Here is a 25,743-nt window from a genome sequence, read left to right as displayed (position 1 = left end):
CAGCCAAAAGTGGTGGCAGAGGCCAATGGGGCGGGCATCTCCACAAGCTGGGATGCCCTGGGGTGCTGTAACAAAAGGCATGATCCTTTGGGGCTCACCGCCAGGTGTTACAGGTCCTGCAGGGGGAGGTGAGAAGCACCTCCAACCAGTACAGGCTTTGTTCCTGGCCACAGAGTTACAAAGGCACTCTCCCTATGCGGCCAGAAACTCATCTGGTTGTGGCAGGCTGGAAGAAACTGGTCAGCCTAGCACTAGGAGTAGGACTGGCATTCAGGGGGAATCTCTAAGATGCCCTCTGGGTGCATGTTACAATAAATCCCACACTGGCATCAGTGTGCATTTATTGTGCTGAGAAGTTTGATACCAAACTCCCCAGATTTCAGTGTAGCCATTATGGAACTGTGGAGTTCGTGTTTGACAAACTCCCAGACCATATACTCTTTATGGCTACCCTGCACTTACAATGTCTAAGGTTTTGCTTAGACACTGTAGGGGCATAGTGCTCATGCAAATATGTACTCTCCTGTTGTATAGTGGACCCTGCCTTAGGGCTGTAAGAACTGTTAGAGGGGCGACTTACCTATGCCACAGGCAGTGTGAGGTGGGCATGGCACTCTGAGGGGAGTGCCATGTTGACTTAGTCATTTTCTCCCCACCAGCACACACAAGCTTGTGAGGCAGTGTGCATGTGCTGAGTGAGGATAACCAGGGTGGCATAAGACATGCTGCAGCCCTTTAGAGACCTTCCCTGGCAACAGGGCCCTTAGCACCAGGGGTACCATTTACAAGGGACTTATCTGTGTGCCAAGGCTGTGCCAATTGTGAGAACAAAGGTACAGTTTAGGGAAAGAACACTGATGCTGGGGCCTGGTTAGCAGGGTCCCAGCACACTTTCAATCAAAGCTGGCATCAACAAAAGGCAAAAGGTTAGGGGGTAACCATGCCAACAGTGGCATTTTCCTACATCTTGTGTATGTTCAAAACTTTCCATTGTGCAGCAATGGCTCTAATAGTTCTAAATTATTGCACTTTTATGGCAAGCTATTTAGGGATCTTCTTAAGGGCCTAAACCAAGAATAACTTAAGTTTCCCGCTCCCTGATGGACTTCAGGATCATGAGGCACAGTAGTCACATGTCAAGGAATTGTCATCAGGCCCCAATACAACATACAGACGTAACAGGGATGGCGAGGGACATCTGTTTGAGGCAAGACTGAAGGCCGAATTTGCACTATGATAACTCAGGAGGTGACACTAGAGCTATTCCACTGAATAAGCATAGTGAGGATTTTGAAGAATTTACTGAAAACCGCAGAAGAGCTCCAGACCTGTGTCTCTATGGTTTTGATGAAAGGAAAGTGACGGCTGCATGCCGGAGAGCACTGTATAAAGGCTGGTGCTGTCACTTTTGTGTACAAGGAGATGTAAATGCAGTTGGAAGGTGTCACCTGACAGCACTGGAGAGCTATTGGTACAATACTTTCAGATCCAATCTGGCACCTGGGGACATTCATAATGTAAGGAATCTGCAGAAAGTAAGCATCAGAACAATTCCTATATTCACACAGCATTTCACGCTCAACTAATGTCTGCTGATCTTTTCTGCTGGCAAAGAAATTTTCTCCAAGGCCAAATGCTATCACTTTAGAGGAAATAATTTGGGAAGAAGTGACACGGAAACTAAGACTTTATTTGTCTAAGGAATATTAGAACAACAAATATGCAGTGAACACTACAATGTTCTGAGAAATCAAACACGTCAGCAAAATAATTAAATAAATCATTGTGGATTTTGTTGATGAACATAGGTACTGGGGCTCGTTCACATCCAAAGCTGTTACCTACTTTCATATGTTGAGGGGCAGACAATCTTCATCAGTATTGGAATATGCACAGTGATATGTTTAGCCAGGAGACAATAAAAGCTACAAAAGCAGATTCTGTCAAATTCCTACCTGCCATCAGTAATTACATTCTTTGGAATAGCAGGCAGCTTGGCAATCTCTCCCTGAGACATGGTCTTAAGCAGCCTGGCTGGTTCTTCTAATGTTGCAGAATACAGCAAACTCTACAGGGGTTAGAGTGACAGGGTTTTTTTAGAAACAAAATGAAAACTGAAGCCATTATAACAAAAACATCATAATAAACTCAACTTTAGTCATTTACAAGCACCAGTAAAACATAGCCCGAGATAGTTCTCAAAATAGACAGTCATTTACAATCCAGCAAAACCAGATCACTCAAATTTTCGAATCAACATCTTTCTCCACCAACCGGTCTTTTGTGGCTTTGTGATCAACAGAGTCACTGTTTGATCTTGGATAAAATTCATACTTGAGGTTTACAAGTCTGTTTTCACTGTTCGTCTCCAAAAGCGCTTCTTTTATAGTGCTGTGTTTGGTGTGGGCGCTGCTGGACTTGATAGACTGTCTGATATTCTGGGCCTTGTGGCCTAAATACTGAGTCAGAGAATCTACCAGTGGTTCGAAAAATCCTAGTGATGCATACTGGCTTGGCAGTTATCTGATTTTCCCAGTTTCAGGATCAATATGATTTTGGCATACTTCAGTTCAAGGTCAGTGTGTTGCCCGATTTGCGTAATTACATTTTCAACTCAATGTAGATGCTTTGTCTGAGGTAGATCTTATTTTTCGAGGTTCATCTTCGGTACAAGTCCACATCTCTTTTCAAGGCCAGGACATAGATTCTGAAGCATCATCCCCTTAGGGTCACCTTTTCAGTCAAGTGTGGGATTCTCCTTGAGGTCCAGCCTCAGAGCATGGTGTTTATATATTTGTTTAAGGCTGATGGCAATAAAATGTTTAACTGTCTCAATGTCAAAGGCTTCAATGTGTCTTTTTGTTTCGGGACTCAAGCTTTCCTAGGAGGCTCTCTTACTTCAATTTTGTAGGCTTTCGTTGGTGTTCCATACTGTATCTTACTGAAAAACCACCCCTCTCAAAGAGATATGTGGTGAATGACTGGCGCTTCACCCAGACAATAATAATAATATGCTAAGAGCAAAGATCTTTTTCTCCCCCTTCGGTGTTTTTTCTTCAATCTCTTCTTTACAGGCCCCTTCAGGAGACTCATTAGAGTCCTCCCTTGATAGCGGGCATACTGACTCCAGTACCATTCTTTCTTAGTTTTTTGATTCAGGCTCTTAAATGCTTTGCAAGACCAAACAGTACTCATGACCCTTAGGTAAGTAAAGGCCACAGTCCAAATGCACGGCCTTCCAGGGATAGTGGGTGTTGCACTGGGGGAAAAAGAGGCATTCAATATCAGAACACCTGCACTCCAGAGTTTATGATTCCCGAATTATCTCACTCTTTATTGAGGCTGGTGTGCAGCTGTTTTCTCTGCTGTTTATGGATAAAAGTTTGTCTACAAGCAACATATTACCAAGGTAAAAAATAATCCCAATGGTATAATAACATAATCAATTCCATGTTCCAACGCATTGTCTGCATCATTGTAGCATGGGCATGAATCATTCAAGTTGTGCTCTAAGAAAAGACCTAACAGAAAAACAACATATAATATTCTGAACCCAACACTAGCTGACTGGAGTGCGCATATCATAGGCCTCACAACAGATGCATACAGTAATCAGTCAAATTCTGGGCATTTAAACGTGAAAGTCCGTCTAGCGATTTATCAGGGAATTGTGATAAGGAAATACAGAAAAAAGACATTGGATCTGAGAAGGCAGTATTAAAGTGAAGACAAGAGAAAGGTAGAATGTAGGTATGGAAACAATGGTGAGTGAAAGTTAGAAAGATGGAAGAGAAAAGCTGAGGAAGATTAAGAGACAAAAAATAATAAAGGAACTAAAAAAGAGGAGTCTACTGATGACTAAACTGGGTGTGAAAGGGGAAAAAGATGAATGCAAAAGGGAAAAAGAGAATGAGAAATGTGGCAATATAAGGGAAGCTGAAGAATATGAAGAGAGGGAGAGAGGCTTTGGGAGTGCAAAGTGGAAATTGAGTGCAATGCAAGAAAAAAGAGTGGATTAAAGAATACTTAACAGACATTAAGGAGAGATAATTAGGAAGAGTAGAACAACTATGTGTACTAGAGAGAAAGTTATGTAAAATATAAGAAAAAGGCATGAAAAGAGAAAGCTACAATGGGAAAAGGCCACAGGATCTCAATAGGAGCCTGCTGGAGCTCTTTTAGTGCTCGGAGAAGCTCAGTGGGGTAGCTGCAAGAGGTTTTTGGAGACAATGTAAAAATTGTAAATGTTTGCTTGTCCTTATATTCACTCCATTCCACAATATACATGTGCTACAATGTTTGCTGCAAAACACATGAAGCACTTCTTATCTGCATTTTGCCTGAGGAGCCCTATAACATTAAAAGGTCGCAGTCCTGAATAAGTGATTGATCTAGCCCTACCAGATGACTTTATTACAGTGTCATGACCTACAGACTTTGGAATCTTTCTAGCAGAGTGTGATACATAACCACACTTTTGAATAGCACAGTAATTAATGTATTTCATTCCACCTATATGCAGCAGAATGCCATTTGATGTATTTTCCAGTTTACGAAAAGGGATATATTTCAACCCATCCACGAACAGTAAAATCACACTTCAGCACCTTACAGTTGCAGTTTGATGTGCCAGGCTGCACAGGTGCAGGTGCAGCAAAGTAAATTATACAGCTCTTGTATCATTTTAGTAGAACAGAGTTACAAATACTCTCTTAGACAGTGCAGCAAGAGCTCTCACAGCACTTTACAGATGCCCACCACCATGGAAGAAACACAGTGAATACCAGCAGTATGAAAAACAGAGTAAGATTGTTAGGCATAGCAAGCTATACCACAGATGCTCCCATGCACTGCAGGCTCAGATTCCATTGGCATTTCAAGGCATAGTAGTTGAGTTTTCACAACACTTGTAGGGGAATCACACTGAAAGACAATCAACACAACTAGGCATAGTAGACAGAGATCCTACAGACACTACTTTGCGCAGAATGAGAACTCTTATCTACTTCCAGATATTGCAGACTGAAAACCCAATGCTTCCTAGGGTGTAGGGACATTGGATATCACATCTCCTCATAGACATAACAGAGGGAAATCTTTCATCACCTTCTAGATATAATAGAGAATGAGCCCATGTCTCTCTACAGGAATAGCACGATGCAATCTCTCATGCCCATGTAGCAATAGAGTCAGATCTAACAACTGTAAAAAAAAAAAGACAGCGGTATCTCAAGAAAATGAAATACAAGGTGAATGAGAAAACTCTGCCCAGAGACAATTGGACTCCCAACACACCAGTCATCTTCCTGGTGTGTAATATTTTTTATATTTATATATATATATATATATATATATATATATATATATATATATATATATATATATATATATGGAAAATGTCACTTACCCAGCGTACATCTGTTCGTGGCATGTTCCGCTGCAGATTCACATGCTGTGCACTGTTCCTGCCTCTGAGTGTTGCAAGTTGTTTTTCTTCGAAGAAGTCTTTGAGTCACAGGACCAAGTGACTCCTCCCTTTCGGCTCCATTGCGCATGGGCATCAACTCCATCTTAGACTGTTTTCTCGCATAGGGTGAGGTAGGAGTGGTAGAATGAGAATAGTAAAGATGTCCATGCAATGGAATAGATATGTATGTACATAGTTTTTGGTAAAGGAATGTTTATTTACATATATATACAAATAAAAATTGCAACTTAAACGGCTACAGGCTCTCAGGGAGGTGGGAGGGCGCATGTGAATCTGCCGCGGAACATGCCACAAACAGATGTACACTGGGTAAGTGACACTTTCCGTTCAATGGCACGTGTAGCTGCAGATACACATGCTGTGCATAGACTACAAAGCAGTAATCCTCGCAAAAGCGGTGGTAAGCAAGCCTGTAGGAGTTGAAGTTGTTTGAAATAATGTACTTAGTACAGCCTGTCCTACTGTTGCTTGTTGTGTTGCTAACACATCTACACAGTAGTGTTTGGTAAATGTATGAGGTGTGGACCAAGTGGCTGCCTTACAAATCTCTGTCATTGGTATGTTACCTAGAAAGGCCATTGTTGCTCCTTTCTTTCTAGTGGAGTTTGCCTTTGGTGTAATGAGCAGCTCTCTTTTAGCTTTCAGGTAATTAGTTTGTATGCATTTGACTATCCATCTGGCTATGCCCTGTTTGGATATAGGATTACCAGCATGGGTTTTTTGGAAAGCGACGAACAATTGTTTAGTTTTACGAAATGGTTTTGTTCTGTCTATATAGTACATTGATGCTCCTTTAACGTCTAATGTATGCAGTGCTCTTTCTGCTACTGAGTCTGGCTGTGGGAAGTTTGGTTTAAATGAAACGGTGAACTGACTTTTGGCAGAAATTTTGGATTTGTGCGGAAAACTATTTTATGTTTGTGTACTTGTATAAAGGGTTCTTCAATAGTGAACGCTTGTATTTCACTCTTCGTAGTGAAGTGATAGCTACTAGAAATGCCACCTTCCAGGTTAAGAACTGGATTTGGCAAGAATGCATGGGTTCAAAGAGTACAATATTAAGATTCCACAAGGGTACTGGTGGGGTTCTTGGAGGTATGATCCTTTTTAGTCCTTCCATAAAGGCTTTAATGACTGGTATTCTAAATAGTGATTTTGTGTGTTTAATCTGCAAGTAAGCAGAGATTGCAGTGAGATGTATTTTGATGGAAGAAAAAGCGAGATTTGCTTTTTGTAGGTGTAATAAATAACCTACGATGTCTTGTATGGAGACATCTAACGGTGTGATGTGTTTTGCTTGGCAGTAGAAAACAAACCTTTTCCATTTATTAGCATAGCAATACCTGGTGGTAGGTTTCCTTGCCTGTTTAATGACTTCCATACACTCATTTGGAAGATTCAGATAGCCAAACTCTAAGACTTCAGGAGCCAAATTGCTAGGTTGAGCGTCGCAGGATTTGGGTGCCTGATCAGTTGTTTGTGTTGTGTTAACAGGTCTGGTCTGTTTGGAAGTTTGATGTGAGGTACTACAGAGAGGCCCAACAGTGTGGTGTACCACGGTTGGCATGCCCACGTTGGTGCTATGAGTATTAGTCGGAGTTTGTTTTGACTCAGTTTGTTGACTAGAAAAGGAATGAGTGGGAGAGGGGGAAAAGCGTAAGCAAATATCCCTGACCAATTGATTCATAGAGCATTGCCCTTGGACTGAGGGTGTGGGTACCTGGACGCAAAGTTTTGGCATTTTGCGTTTTGTGTTGTGGCAAACAGATCTATGTCTGGTGTCCCACACTGGCGAAAGTAATTTTGTAGTATCTGTGAATGTATTTCCCACTCGTGAGTTTGCTGGTGATCTCAACTGAGATTGTCCGCTAATTGATTGTGAATGCCTGGAATATATTGCGCTATTAGGCGAATGTTGTTGTGAATTGCCCAATGCCAAATTGTTTGTGCTAGGAGGCATAGTTGTGATGAGTGTGTTCCCCCTTGTTTGTTTAGGTAGTACATTGTTGTCATATTGTCTGTTTTGACAAGAATGTGTTTGTGAGCTAGAAGAGGTTGAAATGCTTTTAGTGCTAGGAAGACTGCTAGCAGCTCTAAGTGATTTATGTGCAGTTGGTTCTGTTGACTGTCCCATTGTCTTTGTATATTGTGATTGTTGAGGTGTGCTCCCTACCCCATCATTGATGCATCTGTTGTGAGAATGGCGTGAGGCACAGGGTCTTGAAAAGGCCGCCATTTTGTTTAAATTTACAGGGTTCCACCATTGAAGCGAATAGTGTGTTTGGCGGTCTATCAACACTAGATCTTGGAGTTGACCCTGTGCCTGCGTCCATTGTTTTGCAAGGCACTGCTGTAAGGGCCGCATGTGTAGCTGCCCGTTTGATGCCATCATGCCTAGGAGTTTCATCACAAATCTGACTGTGTAGTGCTGATTTGGTTGTAATTTTGGTACCATGGTGTGGAATGACTGTACCCTTTGTGGGCTTGGACTGGCAATCGCTTTTTGAGTGTTGCTCCCAAGTATTGTTGCACTTGGGCTGGTTGCAAGTGTGATTTTTGGTAATTTATTGAAAACCCTAGTGTGTGTAGGGTATCTATTACGTAGCGTGTGTGATGTTGACACTGCTGTTGAATGTTGGCTTTTATTAACCAATCGTCGAGATATGGGAATACGTGCATGTGTTGTCTCCTTATATGGGCTGCTACAACTGCAAGGCATTTTGTAAATACTCTGGGGCCTGTTGTTATCCCGAAGGGTAATACTTTGAATTGGTAATGTTTTCCTTGTATGACAAACCTGAGGTATTTTCTGTGAGATGGATGGATGGGTATATGAAAATACGCATCTTTTAGATCCAGTGTTGACATGTATTCTCCCTGTTTTAGTAAGGGGACTACATCTTTTAGTGTCACCATGTGGAAGTGTTCTGATTTGATGAATAGGTTGAGAGTCCTGAGATCTAAAATTGGTCTTAGTGTTTTGTCCTTTTTGGGAATAAGGAAATATAGGGAATAAACCCCTGTTCCTTTTTGTTTGTGAGGTACTAGTTCTATGGCTTGTTTTGTTAATAGTGCCTGCGTTTGTAACATTTCTCGATGTTGCGCCAACAGTTTGTGCGCTCTTGGGGGAAATATCTGGAGGAAAATGTGTGAATTCTATACAGTAACCATGTTGGATAATTGATAGGACCCATGTGTCCGTGGTTATGTCTGACCAATGTTTGTGGTAAAATCTCAGTCTTCCTCCCACAGGTGATGTGTGTTGGGGAGGCTGATGGGCAGGTCACTGCTTGCTATTAGTGGCCTGCTTAGTGGGCTGAAATTTCCCCCTTGACCTTGGGAATTGTCCCCTGAAGGACCCGTGAAACCACCCTCTCTGATATTGTGATTGGTAGGTGGGTTTTGTTTGAGAGGTGGATGTTTCTGAAGGCTGTTGTCTGAAACCTCCCCTATATTGCGGTTTCCTGAATGTCCCTCTATATTGGGACGAGTAGAGCGCGCCCATGGCTTTGGCCGTATCAGTGTCCTTCTTCATTTTCTCGATGGCTGTGTCCACTTGTGGCCCAAACAGTTGTTGATTGAATGGCATGTTAAGTACTGCCTGTTGTATCTCTGGTTTGAACACTGAGGATCTTAGCCAAGCATGTCGTCTAATTGTTACTGCAGTGTTCACTGTTCTTGCGGCAGTGTCAGTGGAATCTAATGCCGAACGTATCTGATTGTTCGATATTGCTTGTCCCTCCTCTACCACTTGCTGAGCCCGTTTCTGGTATTCCTTGGGGAGATGTTGGATGATATTGCGCATCTCGTCCCCATGAGCTCGGGCATTTCGTGCAAGGAGGGCTGCGAGTTTGCTATGCGCCACTGATTAGCAGCTTGTGACGCTACTCTTTTTCGTGCCGCGTCAAACTTTATACTCTCCTTATCTGGAAGTGGTGCATCTCCAGATGACTGCGAGTTGGCTCTCTTTCTCGCAGCTCCAACCACTACAGAGTCTGGGGGCAGCTGCTGTGTAATGAACACTGGGTCTGACGGTGGCGGCTTGTATTTCTTTTCGACCCGTGGTGTAATGGCTCTTCCTTTCACGGGCTCCTGGAAGATTTGTTGGGCATGTTTAAGCATGCCTGGGAGCATAGGCAGAGTTTGGTAGGAAGCATGCGTGGAGGCCAAGGTATTAAAGAGAAAATCGTCCTCCAATGGCTCTGAGTGCATGCTTACATTATGGAATGCAGCAGCCCTAGCCAAGACTTGGGTGTATGAGATGCTATCCTCGGGTAGAGAAGGTTTTGAAAGGTAGCACTCAGGGCTATTGTCCGACACAGGGGGATTGTAGAGGTCCCAGGGGTCTGCATCCTCTTGTGACTGCACAGTGTATGTGGGTGACTGTGCAGTGGGCGTGGCAACTGGTGACTGTTCTTTGTGGTGAATGTAGAGGAGAAAGTTCTGGTGAAAAATGGCGAGACAGTGATTTTTCCCTGGGCACTTTAGCCTTTGGCTGTTCAGTCTCTGATCGTCCCTGGAAAGCCAGTTTTCTTTTTAATTTGAGAGGAGGTGCAGTTTGGATCTTCCCAGTATCCTTATGGATCTGTATCCTTGCCTGCGTTTCATCAAACTCCTCCATCTGAAGTTCCTCCTCAAATCTGTGTCTCTCTTTTAGTTGCTTAGAGAGTCCATGTTCCTCGGCGTCCGAGGCTTTTTTCGACTCCGAAGCCGTTTTTTTCAGCACCGAAATGCCCATGCTGATGTAAGGCCTCGGCTCCGAAAGACTTTTTCGAGGCTTCGTCAACTCGACAAGTCGATGTCAAGTTTTTTCGATGACGGGTTCTCGGCTCGAGTCCGAAGACTTTGGCACAATTATGGCCTTTTTCGGTGCCGAAGGTGTTGCTTGGTCACCGCTTTGTTTTTTATGGGTCGAGCCATGGCCTTCAGGCAGTGGCGTCCCCGAAGCCTTATGCTTCTTAGGCTGACTGTGGGCTTGGGTCGGGGCAGGCGTACTCACGTGTTGGCCTGCTGTAGGTGGTCGGTCTGCTTCGGAGTCGTCCGAGACTGAACCTTGGATGGAGATAGCCATCTCCTCTTCTTCGACGTCGAGGTGCTCTGAACTTTTCGACGCCATTTGCATCCGTCTCGCCCTCCGATCCCTCAAGGTCTTCTTCGATCGAAAGGACTTGCAGGCCTCGCAAGTATCTTCCCTGTGCTCCGGTGACAAACACAGATTACAGACCCGATGTTGGTCTGTATAGGGATACTTGGCGTGTCACTGTGGGCCGAAACGGAAGGGGGTCCAGTCCGTTAGGCTTCGACGTCTTCTGTGGTCGGGCCGACCAGGCCCCGGCTGGGCGCAGAAGCCCCGAAGGGCCACCTAAGCTGTGTCTCGTCGGTGTCGATGCAAGATGTATCCCGATCGCAAACAATACCAACGCTTTTCGGTGAATTTTTGTCTTTTTCAGATTCGAATAACGGAGCGAAGAGGAACACGTCCGAACCCGTTGGTGGAAAGAAAATAATCTATGATGGAGTCAATGCCCATGTGCAATGGAGCCGAAAGGGGGGAGTCACTCGGTCCAGTGACTCGAAAAGACTTCTTCGAAGAAAAACAACTTGTAACACTCCGAGCCCAACACTAGATGGCAGGAACAGTGCACAGCATGTGTTTCTGCTGCTACACATGCCATCGAACATATATATATATATATATATATATATATATATATATATATATATATATGGAAAATGTCACTTACCCAGTGTACATCTGTTAGTGGCATGAGTCGCTGCAGATTCACATGCTGTGCACATCCCGCCATCTAGTGTTGGGCTCGGAGTGTTACAAGTTGTTTTTCTTCAAAGAAGTCTTTTCGAGTCACGAGATCGAGGGACTCCTCACCTTTCGGCTAAATTGCGCATGGGCGTCGACTCCATCTTAGATTGTTTTCCCCGCAGAGGGTGAGGTAGGAGTTGTGTATTATAGTAATAGTGCCCATGCAATGGAGTGAATATGTATGTACATAATGTAGTTTAAAGTGATATATTTAGAAATTTGCAAATGTTCAAGATCAACTTCGAAACGGCTACAGGCTCCCGGGGAGGCGGGTGGGCGCATGTGAATCTGCAGCGACTCATGCCACGAAGAGATGTACACTGGGTAAGTGACATTTTCCGTTCGATGGCATGTGTAGCTGCAGATACACATGCTGTGCATAGACTAGTAAGCAGTTATCTCCCCAAAAGCGGTGGTTCAGCCTGTAGGAGTTGAAGTTGTTTGAAACAAAGTTCGTAATACTGCTTGGCCTACTGTGGCTTGTTGTGCTGTTAACACATCCACGCAGTAGTGTTTGGTAAACGTATGAGGCGTAGACCATGTGGCTGCCTTACATATTTCAGTCATTGGAATATTTCCTAGAAAGGCCATGGTAGCACCTTTCTTTCTAGTCGAGTGTGCCTTTGGTGTAATAGGCAGTTCTCTTTTTGCTTTGAGATAGCAAGTTTGAATGCATTTAACTATCCATCTAGCAATGCCTTGTTTGGAAATCGGATTTCCTGCATGAGGTTTTTGGAAAGCAACAAATAATTGTTTTGTTTTCCGAATTTGTTTTGTTCTGTCAATGTAGTACATTAACGCTCTTTTGATGTCTAATGTATGTAGTGCTCTTTCAGCTACAGAATCTGGCTGTGGGAAGAACACTGGTAATTCTACTGTTTGATTCAAGTGGAACGGTGATATGACTTTTGGTAAAAATTTAGGATTTGTCCGTAGAACTACTTTATGCTTGTGTATTTAATAAATGGTTCTTGTATGGTAAATGCTTGAATCTCACTTACTCTTCTTAGAGATGTGATGGCAATTAGAAATGCAACTTTCCATGTTAAGTATTGCATTTCACAAGAGTGCATGGGCTCAAAGGGTGGACCCATGAGTCGTGTTAAGACAATGTTGAGGTTCCATGAAGGAACTGGTGGTGTTCTTGGTGGTATAATTCTCTTTAGGCCTTCCATAAACGCTTTTATGACTGGTATCCTAAATAATGAAGTTGAGTGCGTAATTTGCAGGTAAGCTGAAATTGCGGTCAGATGTATCTTAATGGAAGAAAAAGCTAGCTTTGACTTTTGCAAATGTAGTAAGTATCTTACGATGTCTTTGGCAGATGCGTGTAAGGGTTGAATTTGATTATTATGGCAGTAATAAACAAATCTTTTCCACTTATTTGCATAGCAATGTCTAGTGGTAGGTTTCCTAGCTTGTTTTATGACTTCCATACATTCCTGTGTAAGGTCTAAGTGTCCGAACTGTAGGACTTCAGGAGCCAAATTGCTAGATTCAGCAATGCTGGATTTGGGTGTCTGATCTGTTGTTTGTGTTGAGTTAACAGATCTGGTCTGTTTGGTAGTTTGACATGAGGCACTACTGAGAGGTCTAGTAGTGTTGTGTACCAAGGTTGTCTTGCCCAAGTTGGCGCTATTAGTATTAGTCTGAGTTTGTTTTGACTCAACTTGTTTACCAGATATGGAAGGAGTGGGAGAGGGGGAAAAGCGTATGCAAATATCCCTGACCAACTCATCCATAACGCATTGCCCTGAGACTGGTCTTGTGGGTACCTGGATGCAAAGTTTCAGCATTTTGCGTTTTCTTTTGTTGGAAATAGATCTATTTGTGGTGTTCCCCAACATTGGAAGTAAGTGTTCAGTATTTGGGGGTGAATCTCCCATTCGTGGATCTGTTGGTGATCCCGAGAGAGATTGTCTGCTAATTGATTCTGAATCCCTGGAATAAATTGTGCTATTAGGCGAATGTGGTTGTGAATCGCCCAATGCCATATTCTCTGTGCTAGGAGACACAACTGTGTTGAGTGTGTCCCTCCCTGTTTGTTTAGGTAATACATCGTTGTCATGTTGTCTGTTTTGACAAGAATGTGTTTGTGGCTTATTATGGGTTGAAATGCCTTTAATGCTAGAAATACTGCCAGTAGTTCTAAGTGATTTATGTGAAACTGTTTTTGCTGAGTGTCCCATTGTCCCTGGATGCTGTGTTGATTGAGGTGTGCGCCCCACCCTATCATGGAGGCATCTGTCGTTATTACATATTGTGGCACTGGGTCTTGGAAAGGCCGCCCTTGGTTTAAATTTATATTGTTCCACCATTGAAGCAAGGTGTATGTTTGGCGGTCTATCAACACTAGATCTAGAAGTTGACCCTGTGCCTGTGACCATTGTGATGCTAGGCACTGTTGTAAGGGCCGCATGTGCAACCTTGCGTTTGGGACAATGGCTATGCATGAGGACATCATGCCTAGGAGTTTCATCACCATTTTGACTTGTATTCTTTGTTTTGGATACATGGCCTGTATTACATTGTGAAATGCCTGTACCCTTTGTGGGCTTGGAGTGGCAATCCCTTTTGCTGTGTTGATTGTCGCCCCTAAGTATTGCTGTGTTTGACACGGCTGAAGGTGCGACTTTGTGTAGTTGATTGAGAAACCTAGTTTGTGGAGGGTTTCTATGACATACTTTGTGTGTTGTGAACACCGTTCTAGCGTGTTGGTTTTGATTAACCAATCGTCTAGGTACGGGAACACATGTATTTGCTGCCTTCTGATATGTGCAGCTATGACTGCCAGGCATTTTGTAAAAACTCTTGGCGCAGTTGTTATACCGAATGGCAACACCTTGAATTGGTAATGTACCCCTTGGAATACAAACCTTAAGTACTTTCTGTGTCAAGGATGTATCGGTATATGGAAATATGCATCCTTTAGGTCTAGTGTTGTCATGTAGTCTTGTTGTTTGAGCAGTGGGATTACGTCCTGTAATGTCACCATGTGAAAGTGATCTGATTTGATGTAGGTATTTAATGTTCTGAGATCTAATATAGGTCTTAGAGTCTTGTCCTTTTTGGGTATAAGAAAGTACAGAGAGTAAACTCCTGTTCCTTTCTGTTGAATTGGTACTAATTCTATTGCTCCTTTTTGTAGCAACGCTTGGACCTCTAGTCCTAGAAGATCCATGTGTTCTTTTGACATATTGTGTGTTTTCGGTGGGACGTTTGGAGGGAATTTGAGAAATTCTATGCAATAACCATGCTGGATAATTGCTAGGACCCAAGTGTCTGTTGTTATTTCCTCCCAATGTTTGTAAAACTTGGTTAGTCTCCCCCCCCACAGGTGTTATGTGTTGGGGATTTGTGACGTGGAAGTCACTGCTTGTTTTGAGGAGTTTTGGGACTTTGGAACTTCCCTCTATTTTTTGGGAATTGTCCCCCTCTATATTGTCCCCGAAAACTTCCCCGCTGATATTGGCTTTGATAAGTGGGCCTTCCTTGTGAGGTTGTGGCTTCTGTGGGTTGACCTCGAAACCCCCCCCTAAATTGTGTCTTGCAAAATGTGCCTCTGCTCTGTGGGGAGTAGAGTGCGCCCATGGCTTTTGCCGTATCAGTGTCTTTTTTAAGTTTCTCAATAGCAGTGTCCACCTCCGGCCCAAACAACTGCTGTTCATTAAAGGGCATATTCAGCACGGCTTGTTGTATTTCCGGCTTGAATCCTGACGTACGCAACCATGCATGTCTCCTTATTGTTACTGCAGTATTTACAGTCCTTGCAGCTGTATCTGCTGCATCCATTGCTGACCGTATCTGATTATTTGAGATACTTTGTCCTTCCTCCACCACTTGTTGTGCCCTTTTCTGGAACTCTTTGGGTAAGTGTTCTATGAAATGCTGCATTTCGTCCCAATGAGCTTTATCATATCTTGCCAGAAGTGCTTGTGAGTTGGCAATGTGCCATTGGTTTGCTGCTTGTGCTGCAACCCTTTTCCCCGCAGCGTCGAATTTGCGACTCTCCTTGTCTGGAGGTGGAGCGTCTCCCGAGGTGTGAGAGTTTGCTCTCTGGCGAGCTGCCCCAACAACCACAGAGTCTGGTGTTAATTGCTGCGTAATATAAACAGGGTCTGTTGGCGGTGGCTTGTACTTTTTCTCCACCCTTGGAGTTATTGCCCTGCCTTTCACAGGATCCTGAAATACTTGTTTGGAATGTTTTAGCATTCCAGGGAGCATAGGTAAGCTTTGGTATTGGCTATGAGTGGAGGATAGTGTATTAAACAAAAAGTCATCCTCAATGGGTTCTGCATGCAAGGTGACGTTATGAAAAGCAGCTGCCCTTGAGACCACCTGCGTGTAGGATGTACTGTCTTCAGGTGGCGACGGTCTCACAGGGTAACAGTCTGGGCTGTTATCTGATACCGGAGCATCATAAAGGTCCCATGCGTCGGGATCATCTTGAGTCATTGCAGTATGAGTCGGGGATTGCATCAATGGTGGAGTGGCTACCAGTGATGTGTGCATTGATGGTGGTGGAGATGGTGGTGGAGTTGTTTGTCTTGCCACCTTTGCCTGTGGCTGCTTGTCCTTTTCTTGAAAGGCAAGTCTTCTTTTCATTTTAATTGGGGGAAGAGTGCTTATCTTCCCTGTGTCCTTTTGAATGTGGAGCCTCCTTTGAGTGTAATCTGGCTCCATTGATTCAAGTTCTTGTCCGAACGTATGTCCTTCCATTTGGGAGGACAACCCCTGTTCCTCTGTGTAGGAACCTGTTTTCGGTTCCGAGGCTGGGTGTTTCGGAATCGAAACCTTTTCGGTCGCCTTTTTGGGCTCCGAAGAAACCTTCTTTATTTTCGGCGTCGTGGTGTCTCGGTGCCGACCCATTTCGATGCCACTGTCTCGGTGCCGAACTTGCTCGGAGCCGCTGTCTCGGGCCCGAGATTGCTGTGTGCCGGTATCTCGAACGGAGTCGGATGACTTCGACACAAGCGTGCCCTTTTTCGGTGTCGATGATCGGTCACCTATTTTTCTGGTTAAGCCATGGCCTGTTGGCGGTGGCGTCCCCTGGGCTTTTGTGGTCTTCTCGTGAGTTTTATGTTTCGACGTCTTACTCACGGTTTTCGGCGTTTCTTCGGGATCAAGCTCGTCTGAGTCCGACTCCTGAATGGAGAAGATTTCTTCTTCCTCCTCGAAACGCCCTTGTCCTGTCGGCGCCGACGCCATCTGCAGTCTTCTCGCTCTTCGGTCTCTTAATGTCTTCCTCGACCGAAACGCTCGACAGGCTTCACAAGTATCTTCCTTGTGCTCTGGAGACAAACACAAGTTACAGACCAGATGCTGATCTGTATACGGATACTTGTTGTGACATTTTGGGCAGAAGCGGAATGGGGTCCGTTCCATCAGCCTTGAAGAGACACGTGGCCGGGCCGACCAGGCCCCGACGGGGGATCGAAAAAACCCCGAAGGGCCACCAGAGCTCTTCCAAAGTCGGTGTCGATCCGTAGTAACTAACCCGATACCGAACGCAAGCAATACCGACGAGTTTTCCGAGATTCTAACTAACTTTCCGACCCGAAACACGGAGCGAAAAGGAACACGTCCGAACCCGATGGCGGAAAAAAAACAATCTAAGATGGAGTCGACGCCCATGCGCAATGGAGCCGAAAGGGGAGGAGTCCCTCGATCTCGTGACTCAAAAAGACTTCTTCGAAGAAAAACAACTTGTAACACTCCGAGCCCAACACTAGATGGCGGGATGTGCACAGCATGTGTATCTGCAGCTACACATGCCATCGAACATATATATACGCACACACACTGAAGATTGCTTTACAAGAGTCAGCAATTTCCTGTAAATATAACTATTGGAAGCTATCAATCAAAACAGTCACATAACCTGATATATGTAAATCAATCCATGTATTGTAATTCCATCATGTTCACAAAGATAGACTGCCAATGTAAAAATAATAAGCCTAATATATTTTTGTTAAATACAAATGTGAGGTAAAATCAGCTAACAAATTTTGCAGCTTTTGAAGCCAATTTATCAAACCTGAAAGACAAAATAGAACAATGTTGTGTAAAGACTGAAGTACTCCTGAACATATTAATGTTTTAGCATGATTATTTAAGTGGCAAAACACCACAATACCTAACATGTTCCAATTTCTAATGGTTTCATATTGAGATATATGTGATCTAAAGAATTATGTCAGTTTTTTTCAGAACTCTGTAGACAATTTTATATGTTCATGAAGTGAAAGTTACTTACTTCGGTAACAAAATATCTGGTAATATCTTCTAGTTGTACATTCCTTACCTTTGAATAGATACCCAAGCAATACTATCCCCAGTGGTGGGCTGCGCACCAAGATCACACCAAAATGTCCTGCAGGACCGAACGGCCAAAGTAGCCATCCCTACAGACCTGATTGTCTAGGCAGTAGTTTTTGGTAAAAGTGTGCAGGGATGTCCCCAGGTTGCTGCCCGACAAATATTCAGGACTGGAATGCCATGTGCTAGCGCGGAGGTAGCAGCAGTAGCTCTGGTGGAGTAAGCTTACAAACCTTCAGGGGGTTGTTTTTCAGCCATAGCGCAGCACATTTTGATGCATAAGAGTACCCATTGCGAAATGGTCCTCTTCTGCACTGCCTTCCCCTTCTTTGCACCCACATATCCCAAAAAGATTTGATCGTTCACCCGTAAGTCTTTGGTACGATTAAGATAGAACGCCAACGCTCTTTTTGGGTCCAGACGGTGGAGTCTCTCCTCTTCATGAGAAGGATGTGGAGGAGCATAAAAGGTAGGCAAAGTGATGGCCTATCGGACATGGAAGGGCGTCACTACCTGAGGTAGAAAAGAAACCCTTGTGCAAAGCACCACTTTGTCATGATGTATGGCAAGAAAGGGTCGCTTATATGACCGAGCCTGCGAACAGAAGTAATGGCAACTAAAAAGACAGTCTTTATAGTTAAGAGCCTTGGAGGGCAGTTGAGAAGCGGTTCAAACGGGGTACACATAAGGTATGTTAAGAACAGGTTGAGATCCCATTGGGGCATGATGAATGGGCTAGGAGGAAAGAGATGTGTGAGGCCTTTAAGAAACCTCCCAACTATGGGAGATTTAAATAAGGAAGGCTGATCTGGTAACCTCAAGAAAGCAGAGATAGCAGAGAGATCCCTGAAGAGTGCCCAAGGTGGAATCGTGCCGGGCAAGGAAAAGAATAAAGAGAAGAACTGGAGAAAGAGGAGCAGATAGAGGATCGACAGAATTGTTGATGCACCATGCGACAAATTTCTTCCAACGACAGGAGTATACAGTTTTGGTTGAGGGACACCTGGCTGCAAAGTTAACGTCACAGACTTCGGGTGGCAAGTTAAAAGATGTCAACTGTCGCTGATCAATCTCCACGCATGAAGCCGCAGATTTGACAGTTTCGGGTGGAGGACCCTCACCTGCTGCTGCGAGAGAAGATCCTCCTGAAGGGGCAGTCTGATCGGAGGAACTATGGCCATGTTTAAAAGCTCGGGATACCAGACTCTTTGTGCCCAGCCCAGAGCCACAAGTATTATTTGGGCCCGGTCTTGCCTGATCTTCTTCAGAACTCTGGGCAGAAGTGGTATAGGCGGAAAGGTGTACAGGAGGCCTGAATTCCACTTGCGTCGAAAAGCGTCGCCAAGCGAGTGCCGCCTTGGAAACGCCAATACGCGAAACAGCTGACATTGCGTGGTCTCTACGGAGGCGAACAAGTCTAACCAAGATTCTCCCCACTGCAGGAAGAGACCTTGCAAATGGTACTTCTTGTACCAATTGCCCTGTGGCCAGGTAAGGTCTCTAAGTGATGCAGCATGCATTATGCCACCCTGGAGACCCCTCACTCAACATATGCCCACTGCCTCACAGCTTGTGTGTGCTTGTGGGGAGAAAATGACTAAGTCGACATGGCACTCCCCTCAGGGTGCCATGCCCACCTCTCATTGCCTGTGGCATAGGTAAGTCATCCCTCTAGCAGGCCTTACAGCCCTAAGGCAGGGTGCACTATACCACAGGTGAGGGCATAGTTGCATGAGCAAAATCTTAGACATTGTAAGAGCAGGGTAGCCATAAAGAGTATATGGTTTGGGAGTCTGTCAATTACGAACTCCACAGTTCCATAATGGCTACACTGATTTCTGGGAATTTTGTTATTTCTCAGCACAATAAATCCAAGCTGATGCCAGTGTGGGATTTATTGAAAAATGCACACAGAGGGCATCTTAGAGATGCCCCCTGTATACCAGTCCAATTCCTAGTGTTAGGCTGACCAGTTCCTGCCAGCCTGCCACATACAGACGGGTTTCTGGCCACATGGGGTGAGTGCCTTTGTCCCTCAGTGGCCAGGAACAAAGCCTGTACTGGGAGGCGGTACTTCTCACGTCCCCCTGCAGGAACTGTAACACCTGGCGGTGAGCCTCAAAGGCTCATGCCTTTTGTTACAGCGCCCAAGGGCATCCCAGCTAGTGGAGATGCCCACCTCTCAGGCCACTGCCCCCACTTTTGGCGGCAAGGCAGCAGGAGGTGATGAGAAAAACAAGGAGGAGTCACCTACCAGTCAGGACTGCCCCTAAGGTCCCCTGAGCTGAGGTGACCCCTGCCTTTAGAAATCCTCCATCTTGAGTTTGGAGGATTCCTCCAACAGGAATAGGGATGTGCCATTGGCTACTGCTCCCAGGCCTAAACCCACCCCTAAATTTAGTATTTAGGGGTGACCCTGAACCCAGAAAATCAGATTCCTACAACCTACAACAAGAAGAAGGACTGCTGACCTGAAAGCCCCTCACAGACGACGGAGACGACAACGGACTTGGCCCCAGCCCTACCGGCCTGTCTCCAGACTCAAAGAACCTGCATAGCGACACATCCAACGGGACCAGCAACCTCTGAGGACTGCCCTGCACCCAAAGGACCAAGAACCGCCCGAGAACAGCGGCACTGTTCAGAAACAGCAACAAACTTGCAACTTTGAAACAAGTTTAAAGAGACTCTCACTTCCTGCAAGAAGTGTCAGTCTTCACACTCTGCACCAGACGCCCCAGGCTCGAGTCCAGGACAACCAACACTGCAGAGAGGATTCCCAGGCCTCCAACAACGTGGACACCCTGAGTCGACCTCCCTGCACCCACACAGCGACGCCTGCAGAGAGGATCCAGAGGCTCCCCCTGACCGCGACTGCCTGGTAACAAAGGAACCCAACTCCTGGACCAAGCATTGCACCTGCAGCCCCCAGAACCGAGAGGAACCAGTGCAGGAGTGACCAGCAGGCCGCCTTCATCCTAGCCCAGTCAGTGGCTGGCCCGAGAAGGCCCCCTGTGCCCTGCCTGCATCGCCTAAGTGACCCCCGTGTCCCTCCATTGCTTTCTATAGCAAACCCAACGCCTACTTTGCACACTGCACCTGGCCGCCCCTGTTCCGTTGAGGGTGTGTTTTGTGTGCGTGTCCCCCAGTGCTCTACAAAACCCCCCTATCCCAAGGACGTAGGTACTTACTTGTAAGCAGACTAGGACCGAAGCACCCCTGTTCTTCATAGGTACCTATGTGTTTAGGGCCCTCCTTTGACCTCTGCACCTGACCAGCCCTGTGTTGCTGGTGCTGTGGCTTTGGGTTTGCCTTGAATCCCCAATGGTGGGCGGTCTATGCCCAGGGGACTGACTGTGTAAGTGCTTTACTTACCTGCAAAAACTAACCAAAACTTACCTCATCCAGGAACTGTTGATAGTTGCACTGTGTCCACTTTTAAAATAGCTTATTGCCATTTTAACCAAAACTGTCTGTACTCCTGTTTTAAATCAAAGTTCTATACTTACCTGTGTGAAGTACCTTGCATTTGGTGTACTTACCTCAAATTTGAATCTTCTGGTTCTAAAACAAATTAAGAAAATATATTTTTCTATATAAAAACCTATTGGCCTGGAGTTAAGTCTTTGAGTGTGTATTCCTCATTTATTGCCTGTGTGTGTACAACAAATGCTTAACACTACCCTCTGATAAGCCTACTTCTCGACCACACTACCACAAGATAAAGCATTAGAATTATCTAATTTTGCCACTATCAACCTCTAAGGGGAACCCTTGGACTCTGTGCACACTATCTCTCACTTTGAGATAGTATATACAGAGCCAACTTCCTACAGTCTATCTTAGTGAACCTGATGGAATTATAATATGTAATTTATTTATATATATTTAATTCCAACATTTTTATTTACAGTAATTTCATACATCTTGTAAAGCAATCTACAGATTTCATTATTATGTGCCTCCAAAATTAGTTGATCAGATTGGGGTCTCCTATCAGAATACTATACATCATATGTACAGCAGGATAATATCAGAGAGCTCCTTAAGATAAAGAAGAATACAATACCTTCACCACATCTAGTTACAGCACAGTGGAACTGTACACTGATTTATTGTGAGCAAAGAGGTATCCTACAGGCTTAAATTCAGTAAAAAGAGATTTGACAGCCCCTCTCAGAAAAGTAAATCAGAATGGGATACCAGCACAGCTTTGTGGTACATTACCATCATTGTGAAATATCCCCTAGCATTTCTAATTATAGTAAAGAAAGCATGAAAACAGGTACAAGGATTATGGAAGTGAAGTCTCAAAGCCTATGATGGAAAGGACAGAATGAGATCCCACAACCACTAATTATGGAATGGGACTGTATTCTCAGCACCAGAGTCTAACATATCCCAAGTTAATCAGATCCTCTTAGAAATAGAAGGGCAAGGACCTGAACCCCTTGCATGCAGCAGAATTCACTCTTATAGGCTGCCTCCTAAAAGCAGCAATGCATGTTCCTCGCAACAGCTGCATGGTTCCACATGTAGTTCTTGACTGTGTGCTGGTGACTTGTTATTACCATCTCAGAGTCACTGTGACAGGCCTGGCCCAGCCTGGCTGTTGACCCCAGCTGCAGGGGTTGAGGCTGCTCAGGAGAGATCGGGGACTCTGGATGCTCATCAGAATCGTCCTCCTCCGAGTCTCCCTCCCCAGCAGCAAAGGTGCCTCTAGTCAAGAAATCCGAACGAGTCCTCGCCATGCGGGCCTTCTTTCTATGGGCCGCAAGGGACACCTGATTGACCAAATAATAACAAAAATAAATAAATAAAACTTGGAAAGAAAATAAAATATAATGAAAATGCCTGTCAGAAATACAAAGTAGGTATTTAATTACAGGCAAATCCAACAAATATAGTTAAAGGAATAAACAAAGAGTAAAACAAGCTAAATGGGTTGATTAGTAAATTTCATATCTTTGAGTGTTTAGAGAGACAACTGAGCAGTTTGCTTTCTCTTTCCCTGTTTTATGACCAAGGCAACAACTTATCTCAGCACCATCCCAGCTTAGTTTACAACCATGATTTCCAGATTAACATGCCATACCACCACTTTTGGAAAGAACACAAACCAAGGGCTATCTGGGATACTGCATCCTAGTAAAATGCTGCTACATTATTTGAATTATAGGTCACATTCATAAGAATGTGTCACATGTTGTAACCAACTGCACAAGAGGAATCTAGTGCATCACACCCTTCATTATCTAACCAGGGCTTACCAGAGAAAGTAACCTAGCTTTATAATGAAGTACTCCTCAGAATACATCCTGTTGTCTACCCTAAATCAAATGCTTTCATGGATTATTATGCATCATTACCAATATGTGACCCTGCTGCGCTGATCAAAAACAGATGAACCAACATTCTATTAACGAACTTGCAAACTAGCTTGCACTACTGCTACTCAATGGAAACACTTCTGTTTACACAATTACAATTAGCTAGGTCACTGTCCACTGCAATGCAATCTTGCAAACATTCTGGCTTCCACATTGTTAGCAAAAACTTTCAAAGCTCCTGCTCTTTTTGCTCACCTCGCCTGCGCTGGACAATAAACCCTTTTCTGGTTTCTTGGCAGGTTCATCTCCAGGACAGAACTGTTGACTTGCTTGCTTCGTAGATGACACGTTTAAACTGTCAACAAAAGGAAAGAAAGTGGAGAGGTAATAAAAAATCTACTGCACATTCCTGTTGATGTAATAGAATAATGTGGACCACTGCAACCCTCAACTGGATGCTATTTATTGTCAAACACTTTTCATTATTTTGATAGGTCATGTAAATGATCTCATCAGCTCTCCTTTTCAAAGGCTATGTTTTTTGAAGTAAGCTAAATTCTCCACATTCAACTTTACTAGCCACCTTGGGTATTCCTGTTCAAACTCAAGCCTATGTTAAGTCCAGCACATGAAAGGTAGTAAAGTGATAGTACAGGAAAGGATGGCACTTCCTGGATAAGGCTTCCGTCTCCAAATTAACAGACTGGGCTACAGATCTACCAGTTATAATATACTTAAGTAGCAGCATGGGTGCAACCCTATCTGAAACGAAAACTCAAGGACACAAACAAAATTTTACACATATCCTGAAGGAAACTTCAATTATCCCCAAGCAAATGTGCCATTCTTCAGTATCAATACTGGGTCTTCATAAGAACTATTTTGGTTCCAATATATTCTGTCCCTCAGGTGTGTGGTATTTTATCTTGAATACCATAAATAATTCTCTGGCAGATGAGTGCAATGGCTCCTACTTACTATTATAGCCTCACTGTCATCCTTTGCATGCACAGTTTTAAGTTATGTCATATTTTCAATGACAGTATACTGCATGTAAACCTGTCCACGCACCCAGTGCTCATCTACCACTGCTCAATGCCCGCAGGTGAGCACAAGGGGAACCTCATGGGCCTGGTCAGCATAATGTAAAACCTCAAGCAAATAAAATATAAACTGATCAACAGATAAACAATAGGGGCGCTTTCTCTTTCCTTGTTTGTTTAATTCAAACATTCCTATGACACAGCATTGTGCATTGTGAAATTTATAAGTGATTCTGTGTGAAACTATGCACTGTAATGTTGATTTTTGGAGAAAGAGAACTTTCTCTGATTTTCCTTGTTCCTTGTGTTTAGGAATCTACTTATCGTCTTAAGCTTACGCAATAAAAAATAAAGAATAAAAAGAGATAAGTGAATGATAACACCGCAAAGCAGATATATATTTAAAAGATGTGTCCACTTCAGAATACCACTTCCTCTCTCTATCCTACTGTGCCCTCCCATGTACCTTTTATCAAACTTTGTGTTTCACAGAAAGGAACACATAGATATCTTTGAAGTTACCTGGAAGCAGACAGTGCAGTTCAGGCAAGTTGGCAATGAGCCCTGTGAAAGCTTCAGCTATACTTCAGGCAGCACTTGAGGAAACAAATCTGACTTGGAAACTGCAGCATTGTAATGTAGTAGTGACTAAGCATGAAAAGTCAAGGGTCAAGCTTCCAGTAAGCAGCCGTCTCAGCACCTTTCAATTTTGATGACCACGATGATGATGGAGGAAGGAACATAACTCATAAAGGGCCATGTTGAAGCCCATGCAGTGGGCCAATGGCATTAGAATATCTGGGAAGAAGTAATAAGTGAAAAGAGTGGAGGATGTCTTCCAGCTTACAAAAACAGAGGATGCCTACCAAATATGAGGGATGCATTCAAGGATATTGTGTTATCTATAGTGTTACTGATCTAATACTTTATAAAATTTATGACGAAGATTTGGCCCAAACCATGGTACAATTTTCAGTCTCTCTAGTGCTGAATTAAAACGTTACATTGCTGTAAGAATGAACAAAAAATATTTGGTGAAGGACTCTAGCAAAAAGGTGTTTTAGTAGTTGACGTGCTCAAAATGAAAAACGTGCAGATGGATTATTTGGAAAGCTTGCATAAAAAATGTATCACTATCGAAATACAGATAACTGCAAAAGAAACAAGATGCGGTACTGTCCTTTAGAGTTACCAATTCTGAGCAGAAGTGGAAGGATGTACAGAACATGATTGCTAAATGGTCAAACACATCCGGATCCTCACATTTTTAAGTCTGGACAGTGGTTACCATTTATCATCAAATGGCAAAAGTGGAATGGCTGAAAAAACAGGGCCACAGAAAGGAACATTGACGTTTTTTGAAGTCTTGTCTAATGAAATGATGCAGACTTCAGAACCACAAGTAAGTAAACAAATGCAAACTCTCTATCACAGAAGAACAGACCTAAAAGACTGCAAACGAATATAGTCAGCACCATCTTGATGCTTAAGACAGCATTGATGTAGTCATTAAAAAAAAGATGGGTCTTTAGCAAATACTAGTGTTTTTTCAAAACTATTAAAGAATACTGCTTCAATCTTATTGGCTCTTGCAACAATATTACTAAAGCTATCTGACACTCAGTACGTTACCAGGGGAAAACAGTTATTAGTTTATTGTTTTTTTGGTTTTTGTTTACAGACATAATTGTCCGTGGAATAAAAATAAGAATGAGCAGAGATAAAACATGTTTTAAGTGA

At 43.8% G+C, this 25,743-nt stretch overlaps 1 protein-coding gene across 7 annotated transcripts in view; it reads right to left on the bottom strand.

Annotated features, from left to right (window-relative positions):
• Window positions 1-25,743, bottom strand: part of MYO9A (myosin IXA) — a 1,132,274-nt gene that overhangs the window by 260,227 nt on the left and 846,304 nt on the right. For 4 of the 7 annotated variants that reach the window (XM_069222286.1, XM_069222284.1, XM_069222287.1 and 1 more), the window contains 3 exons: window positions 23,216-23,315; window positions 22,202-22,414; window positions 1,956-2,068 (listed from right to left, as the gene is read on the bottom strand). In XM_069222286.1, coding sequence (XP_069078387.1) covers window positions 1,956-2,068; window positions 22,202-22,414; window positions 23,216-23,315 — 426 coding nt within the window. The remainder of the gene's footprint in view (window positions 1-1,955; window positions 2,069-22,201; window positions 22,415-23,215; window positions 23,316-25,743) is intronic. The other 3 variants (XM_069222289.1, XM_069222288.1, XM_069222290.1) reach the window with 1 other exon arrangement.

The sequence above is a fragment of the Pleurodeles waltl genome, chromosome 3_1, assembly GCF_031143425.1.
Source record: "Pleurodeles waltl isolate 20211129_DDA chromosome 3_1, aPleWal1.hap1.20221129, whole genome shotgun sequence".
Lineage (NCBI taxonomy): Eukaryota > Metazoa > Chordata > Amphibia > Caudata > Salamandridae > Pleurodeles > Pleurodeles waltl.
Note: the sequence above shows the minus strand (reverse complement) of the source record. Positions and strands in the feature narration are given on the sequence as shown.